This window comes from Notothenia rossii, assembly GCF_949606895.1.
Source record: "Notothenia rossii genome assembly, chromosome: 5".
In the NCBI taxonomy this organism is placed as follows: domain Eukaryota; kingdom Metazoa; phylum Chordata; class Actinopteri; order Perciformes; family Nototheniidae; genus Notothenia; species Notothenia rossii.
This window is the reverse complement of record NC_136903.1, coordinates 89,561,909-89,570,372: the sequence shown is the minus strand read 5'-3', so window position 1 is coordinate 89,570,372 and position 8,464 is coordinate 89,561,909. Positions and strand designations below refer to the sequence as shown.

At 39.7% G+C, this 8,464-nt stretch overlaps 1 protein-coding gene across 3 annotated transcripts; it reads right to left on the bottom strand.

The window, feature by feature from the left end:
- Nucleotides 1-2,063: 2,063 nt before the first annotated feature.
- Nucleotides 2,064-7,822, bottom strand: LOC307041499 (uncharacterized protein). 3 transcript variants are annotated; one of them, XM_079684950.1, is made up of 6 exons: nt 7,448-7,819; nt 7,130-7,214; nt 6,663-6,730; nt 5,588-5,753; nt 3,312-4,678; nt 2,064-3,152 (listed from the first exon to the last, which is right to left on the bottom strand). In XM_079684950.1, the coding sequence occupies exons 1-6, from the start codon at nt 7,543-7,545 to the stop codon at nt 2,954-2,956; spliced, it is 1,983 nt and encodes a 660-aa protein (XP_079541076.1). In that variant the 5' UTR covers nt 7,546-7,819; the 3' UTR covers nt 2,064-2,953. The 3 variants fall into 3 exon arrangements, with proteins under 3 accessions (XP_079541076.1, XP_079541075.1, XP_079541074.1); XM_079684949.1 differs by having other exon boundaries at nt 2,064-4,678; nt 7,130-7,211; nt 7,448-7,822; XM_079684948.1 differs by having other exon boundaries at nt 2,064-4,678; nt 7,448-7,820.
- Nucleotides 7,823-8,464: the final 642 nt, after the last annotated feature.

Below are 8,464 nucleotides of genomic sequence, written 5' to 3'. Positions count from 1 at the left end.
TGGAAATGGAATATTGCATTTTTGCTTTGGAAATTAAAGGTCAAACGCATACTTTTGGAAAGACTCAGTTTTTGCGTGTCCACAGTGTTTTTTCTCTTGTTTAGTCCCTCGCGGCACTTTGTTTAAGATTACTGCTGCAATACTTGTAATAGGTGCTATACAAATAAAAAGCTCATTACTAATATTATTATTTTTATTGTAAATGACCTTTAATATGTCTAACTATATTTAAAATGGGTTACCTTTTTAGAGAAGTGATTATATTTGTATACCAATATTTTCCTATGGTAAAGTTTTCTTTTTGCACTTTTATTTTGATAGTAATAAGATCGGGACTCTTATTTTGAAGGAACTTTTACCGGTTAAATCGGTTTACTAATAAAGATTTAGCCCCAGAAAGCACATGGTTACTTAGCATCCAAAATGACGTCATTCTGCATGTTAACCTGTGTTGAGATCTCCATATCAGGTTGAATAATTAAAACGAAAGTTAGTTATAATCAAATATAATCAATTATATTCTTGTATAACCCACAATGAAAATGCTTCATATTTTAGGTTTTTCTATATTTACAGACAAAACACAAGTGGTTCGTTAAATTGAGTGTAAGGCCTATAATGATTTATGGGTGTCACTGATAAGGGAGAAGGCAGTTTATTCCCTCTCCTCTCACAGCAGTTCACAGGGAGGGGGCTCCGGACTTAAGGAGAAACACACTGAGGCCCCAAAAAGGTGGTTATGTCATAGCCGAGAATAATATTTTGCAAGTCCTGCAGAGTAGGGGTCATGTCCTTTTTACACCAACATGGGAAGGTGTGTCTTATGCCATAGCCAATAGAATATGTCTGGTCATGTCCAGTCCTGTACATCAGAGGCCATGCCCAGTTTCCACTAATATGGGTATGGAGGAGGTGTCTTAGGTTTTTATATCCTGTTGTTGAGCATAAAGACACTGCTTTTTGGGAGAGAGCGAGAGAGAGGGGGGGGGGGGGTTTCCCCTGGTATGCTCTCTCTCGGTAAAACATGGAGACATGTTCCAGTATGAACCTGAGAATAATAGGGCCCCTTTAAGTGCATTATGTAAGACGACCAAACAATGAAACCTTAGAAAAGAAGAAACCAAGACATTTTTAAAAGATGGTTCCTGCATCAGCTAAACAGAGAGGACCTTTGTGATTCCTATATAGGCCTTCAACAGGACAGACGGGTGCCATTTGTGTTTTATTGAACTAAGCCTAAATTACAGCATTTTGACACTTTTTTTTTACTTAAAAAAAATAAAATCTACCAGTTATAATAGTTTGGTAAACCTTTATTTTTCAGCATTTTGTTGACAAACCAAAAAACACAGATTAATATATAATAGGGGATGCACCGAATATTCGACCGCCGAAAATTATCGAATGTCAGAGAACAGGGTTACGTTGATCATACTCCGCATATTTGTCCGGGTGTTTTGATTTCAAGTGGTGGAGTAATCCCGAAGTGGTGAAAGTCTTTGCAGTTACACCCCCTCGAGAAATGTCAGCTGAACACGTTTTACAAATCGCAATCCGCGCCTCTCTCTCTGATATTTTTAAATATCTCCAAGCGGCAGACATGTTGGCTGTGAGCCAGCCGCGAGCATGGTCGCGCGCCGTGCTTGTCGCCGCGTTTTGATTACGTCATCACAACAACACGTTAGGTTACCAAACTTATAGGTGCATTTGTTGTTGTTGAAGGCCTGGCTGTTACAGTCTTTATTTACACTATTTTGTTGTAGGCCTACTGGCCTAGATGTTTATGCAGTTTTAAAGCACCTTGTCTTTGTTCTGAATGCACTTTGTTGTAGTTATCCTAGAGAGAAAAGAAAATGCACTTGACTTGGAATTAATGTACTGTATGCATTCAAAAGTGCTGAATAAATGTTTTATGGACCCATAATAGTGATTATTATTTAAGTTAAGTTTTGCCATAATCATGTTTTTTTTCCATAATCAGGCAGCTGAACCACATTGGTAAAAAATGTATACATTATATATATATATTTCTATATATATATTTCTAAATATATATATATATATATTTCTATATATATATATTTCTATTAATCATTTTCGGCCTTTCGGCATTCGGTTTTCGGCCAACTGTTTCCTATTTTCGATATCGGTTTCGGCCTAGAATTTCCCATTCGGTGCACCACTAATATATAATGTATTGTGCTTGATTCAAATGTAAAAGTAAATGGATCTGATCAGTAGTGCATGTTGCTGCACTTCTTTATATAGCTGTAATAACAGCATTGGATTAAACAAAACAATCTAATCTAAGAAACAAATCTGGCAGAGTATGACATCCAGTAATTAAAAAACTCAAATCTTGCTACACTTCCTGTTGTTGAAAACATACATTCTTAATGAAATATTTTACGTGAAGTTTCCAAATATTGCATACGGATTACACTTACAACCTGCTGTCATATAACAAAGTCCACCTGCTTGTCTTCTGCCTCCTGGAGACTTTTTAAAACCACATCAATTGTCCATTATTGCAGCGACAGCGTCTGGTTTTATTCCCTTCAGTTTGACTGGCAGTGGATTGAGGCTAGCATCCTCCACAAGTGGCTGTTTTTAAAAATGTCATTTATAAATGTTGGTACATTTTTATTTCTCAGCATTTTATTGACAAACCTGAAACAGAAAATTCCCGAACACGAATAATATATAATGTGTTGTGCTTGATTTAAATGTAAAAGTAAACGGATCCGATCAGAAGTGCATGTTGTTGCACTTCTTTATTTACCTGCAATAACAGCATTGGATTAAACAAAACAATCTAACAAACAAATCTGGTAAAGTATGACATCCAGTAGTGAAAAAACGACATTCTCTCTACACTTCCTGTCATCTGTCATTGAAGATATAATTTCTTAATGAAATATTGAACGTGATAAAGATGATTCTCAACCTGCTGTCATATAACAAAGTCCACCTGCTTCTGTCTGTTTCCTGGAGACTTTTTAAAACCAGGTAAATTGTCCATTATTGCAGCGACAGGTTTTATTCCCCGATCCTTCAGCTGAGCTCCTCCTCGTCTAACCTCAGAACCACTTCGTCTTTTCTCTAGTCTTTTCTCTAGTCTTTCCTCTAGTCTTTCTTCTAGTCTTTCTTCTAGTCTTTCCTCTAGTCTTTCTTCTAGTCTTTCCTCTAGTCTTTCTTTTCCTCCTCGTCTAATCTCAGAACCACTTCGTCTTTTCTCTAGTCTTTCTTCTAGTCTTTTCTCTAGTCTTTGCTCTAGTCTTTTCTCTAGTCTTTCTTCTAGTCTTTCTTCTTCTCCTCGTCTAACCTCAGAACCACTTCGTGTTTTCTCTAGTCTTTCTTCTAGTCTTTTCTCTAGTCTTTCTTCTAGTCTTTCCTCTAGTCTTTCTTTTCCTCCTCGTCTAATCTCAGAACCACTTCGTCTTTTCTCTAGTCTTTCTTCTAGTCTTTTCTCTAGTCTTTGCTCTAGTCTTTTCTCTAGTCTTTCTTCTAGTCTTTCTTCTTCTCCTCGTCTAACCTCAGAACCACTTCGTGTTTTCTCTAGTCTTTCTTCTAGTCTTTTCTCTAGTCTTTCCTCTAGTCTTTCTTCTAGTCTTTCTTTTCCTCCTCGTCTAACCTCAGAACCACTTCGTCTTTTCTCTAGTCTTTCTTCTAGTCTTTCCTCTAGTCTTTCTTCTAGTCTTTCTTCTCCTCCTCGTCTAACCTCAGAACCACTTCGTCTTTTCTCTAGTCTTTCTTCTAGTCTTTTCTCTAGTCTTTCTTCTCCTCCTCGTCTAACCTCAGAACCACTTCGTCTTTTCTCTAGTCTTTCTTCTCCTCCTACTCCTCTTCTTCTTTGTGCTGAACCACTCCTCCTCCTCCCACCCCCTCCTCCTGTAGTCCTGCAGTCCAACACCTCTGTAACCCTGTTTTCTTCAGAAGTAGACGGACACTCATCCGCACCTTGCACCGGGTTACGTAGATTCCCTGAGGCTTGCATCCTCTTCATGTGGCTGTTCCTCAGAGGGCTGCTGAACCTCTGATTTCTGGAGATCCTGTCCGAGGAAGGGATCCGACTCTCGCTGTAGCTCCTTCTGGGAATCCTGGACGTTGATCGACAGCAGGAAGTGCTACAAGCGGAGTATCGTATCCGGCAGATAGTGCAGGCGCATCCAGAAAGTAGTGCCGAGTGATTGGCCAAAGAGGAGAGGAAGGTGAGAGGGAAGGAGCGCTGACACTGAAGGATACACTTCGGAGAGCTGAGGCGAGAGGAGGAGGACGCAGGAGATTTATGGCAGCTGGAGGAAAAATCTCCCGAATTCCCACCTTCCTCCTCCACGGACTGGATTTGCCTCCACTCCAGTTGAAGAAGCCTCTCTAAGTATCTTTCCAAAGGGCCCACAGCTCTGGGTCTTGGAGCCCCCCGACCCTCCGTGTTGTAGAAAACCGCCAGATGACTCAGACTCCACGAGTTAAAAGGCGGAGGCAGGAAGTCCGGGAAGTCAAAAGCACCGAGTCCGTGTCCTCTGGGTCGTTGGCAGCGAGAGGAAAGGTCTTCAGCCTCGATGACTTCTGGTCTCAGGTTGAGTTCAGGGGGAACACGGCTAAAAGAGCCCACAGGAAGTCTCTCTGATTCGGACAAGTCGCTGTCGCTGTCGCCATCGACGCTCAGAACTCCTACCTGTAGCGGACACAATGATATAGAAATAAAACAGATAATTAACTTAAAGGTCACCTATTGTGCAAAATCCACTTCTTCATGTCTCTTCTACATCAACATGTGTCCCCTCTTCTTCATGCCTCTTCTACATCAACATGTGTCCCCTCTTCTCCATGTCTCTTCTACATCAACATGTGTCCCCTCTTCTTCATGTCTCTTCTACATCACCATGTGTCCCCTCTTCTTCATGTCTCTTCTACATCAATATGTGTCCCCTCTTCTTCATGTCTCTTCTACATCAACATGTGTCCCCTCTTCTTCATGTCTCTTCTACATCAAGATGTGTCCCCTCTTCTTCATGTCTCTTCTACATCAACATGTGTCCCCTCTGTGGAAAGAGACTCTGAAAGTTTCAGGAACAAAGATTCTCTCTCTTTTTGTCCTGATCCATTTCTATAAAAACCTGTCTGAAAATGAGCTGATTAGATTTTGGCCACTTTATGATGTCATAACGATGTGTTGTCTTGTGTAACCATTAGCCAATCAGCAACCAAGGTAACCCCCCCGCCCCCCCTTATCACCTGAATCTCCTCCTAGAGCACCATTGAGTTCTTTGTAACCAAATGTCTCTCAGAGGGGCGTGGGGAGGGGCTCCTTATTTTCATCTAAAGTAACAGACAGAGAATCAGCACTTTGGAAACAGGGCTGAAACAGAGGGGATTATGGGTAATGCTGCAATGATCTGTTTGGTGTTTGGAGTCAAACACTTCAGAGACATGTTCTGTATATATCTGAAACCTATAATATATTGATGAAAAACCTTATAATAGGAGACCTTTAACAAACTTCAATAACTAAGAATACATTTACTAGAAACACTAACAGCAAGAAATGTTTAAAATATAAGGCGATATAAAGCTCCAACAGTACCTCTGAAGGTGTTTCCAGGAGATCAGGGCTGGTTTTTGACAGATTGTGGCAGGGAAAAGCTTCTGAGTGTCGGCTGGTTCTTACACCGCTGTGTTCTTTATGCTGAGAAGATCTGTCCTCTGCAGGAGACGGAGGATTGCTCTTAGACTCCGAGGATCCCTGAGTTCTGGAGGGAGAAGTTAACATGATGTTAGTAAATATATTCCGTTACAATAGTTAAGAAAATGTAATCAGTAACCTAATGAGTATCTTTTGGATTGCCTCAATGTTAAATGCAATGCAAATAAAAACAAAGAGACAAGAAATATCAATTGGATGTTTTCAAGTGTATTGTGTAAGACAACATAACAATGTGACCTTAGAAAAGAAGATGCCAAGATATTTAGGATCAGAAATCATTTCATCAAGCATGTAGTGAGAAAACCTCCAATCATCATTGTGACTCGTTCCCAATAAGCAGTCCGTACTGAGGTTACGTTTAATAAAGTTTAATAAAAAAAAAAAACAGACAATAACCAAAGTAGAACCAAACAGTCAACAAACGGTATTTGAACCAAATCACCTCCTTCTCTTACCAAACAAACCCAACAGGTAGACTACATACCTTAAACCAGATCCACGTGACAATTGTGGTGTAAAAAAGTATGATAAAACAATCAACAATGGCCAAATTAGTATGTTGCTCCTACAAAGCATATCCAGGCAGCAGCCTACACACCAACACTGAAACACATGAGCACATACTACAGTTTAAAAAAGAAGAAATAAAATCTGAGCTGACAGAAAATGCTCCATTTTAGTTTAATACAAAAAGTTCAGCTGACACGCACTATTTTATGAACATATGGTTCACCTGCTTAATTAAAAACAGAGCAAATGAAGCAAAGAAAGTGGAAACCATAAAGCAGATTCAGGCAGTAGAAGATTAGATTCACACTGAAAGTATTATCAAACAGAACAGCACAGCTCACAGAGAAGAGATAACATCTGATCCTTTACAACACACACTATCTGCTGTTTTTAGGGTTTTAGGAACACTGTAATCCTGCTCTCTGAACTCTGAAATCAGTCTCACCTGTGATGAGAGGTAGCTTGTTTGGTGGAGGGGGGGTTCGGCTTCTGCTTCCTTATCTGCTGAAGCCTCTATGAACAGAGAGATGGTATTAATAATAATAATAATAATAATAATAATAATACATTTTATATAAGGCTCCTTTCATGCCTCACACACAACTACTAATACACCTTCATTCTTTAAACATATCCTCACTTCACAGTAATGGTGAAACTTTTTCACTGTTGCTTCATCGGACAATCCAGAATATTTTGATTCCCATTGCAATTTCTAAGAGCTCTAGGTCTAGGAGATGTCTTCAAATTGCTTGGCAAAAAGATCAAAATTCTATTAGCAAAAAAATATGTCTAATCATAAAATATGTAACATTGCTGCTTAAAAAATGATATGTAGTCATCAAAATGGTTTCCAAGCGGTTTACAGGATGGATTATTCCTCTCATACCTCCAGTTGTGCTTCACTCTCACCTTCTCATTAATATTTTCTTGACTTGGTAGCATGTACTGCGGCTGCACCGGCTTCCTTTGTGCCTGCCGCCGGCCCATTCTGCTGCTTTGGAAGAAGAGAAACCGAGGAAATATTAACAAACACAGCCAATGCATAGAAAACACACAATTCAAATCTAGCAACACCATTATATATCCTGTCGTTTGCGTGTATTTCGTTTTATTAGGAAGGGGGATAAATGCATTTGCAGATCAAACCGCGGATACACGGATCCATGGAGGCGTCAGAGCATCTGTCTGAACATTTTATTAGATCATATTGAATCATATGTGAGATACCTGGCCACACTAGGCGTGTTGTTGTTCTTCCTGTCCCTGATGATGGAAACCCTCGACGCGTGTTGTTGTGGCGCGCGCTCCTGCAGAATGGTGCCCATCCCAGCTTTTAAAAGGCACCAATAAAAAGAGGCAGAGGGCTGAAACACGGTGGTGTGATCATATTGAGTGGGCTATTTAAAAAAAACAAAAAAACAAGCCCCCTTATTTTGTATAAAAGATGTCGACCTGAGAATGGATTCAGCTGCGGGTCCGTGCGTAAGATGCGCGAGCACCGTGACGCTTCTCTGTGTAGTAATAATTATTTAAATGTGTTTTCTACAACCCCAGAATGTCAAATAAAAACGCCACTTTTATTTCTTGTTTTTACATCCTTTATTAGAAAGATGCCTAATTATATAAAAAATAAAAACAGTTTGCCGTGCACCCTCCTCCCTGTACCTTTTCGTATAATTATTATGTCATTCGAAATAAATAAACGTACACCAAAAGATACAACATATTACTGTTGCTTCATAATGCAATAAAACCAGCCTGCTATTTGGCAAACAGCCCCCTTCGTTGTACAGTAATCCAATGTATGCTCGTGATGATTTACGGTAGGAGCGTGCAGAAACAGATTTCAAAATAAAAGTCCGTCCTCGTGAACATTACTGGTAATTTATTCCGTGCACCTTACTAACAATTGATTTTCTTCCGTGAACAAGTTAACAGAACAGTGACTTGACTGCAATGCTTTTTTACGTGTGCTTTTCATCTTACTAAATGGTCAAATGATGAACATTGGAACTGGGGGGCGGGGCAGAATACCCGGAAGTTAATTCAAAACAAAAGCCCTCGCACGCTCCATCTGAAAACTCCTGGGAATATCTTGGATGAAGATGATGTGTGGTAGGTTTTGGCAGCACTGGAGTCCAACTCTAGTCATTATGTTAAAAAAAATTGGTTAAAATATGAACATTAATAACTTTAACCACAGAGATGAGACGCACCCTTACAATAAGTACTCAGATATTGAGA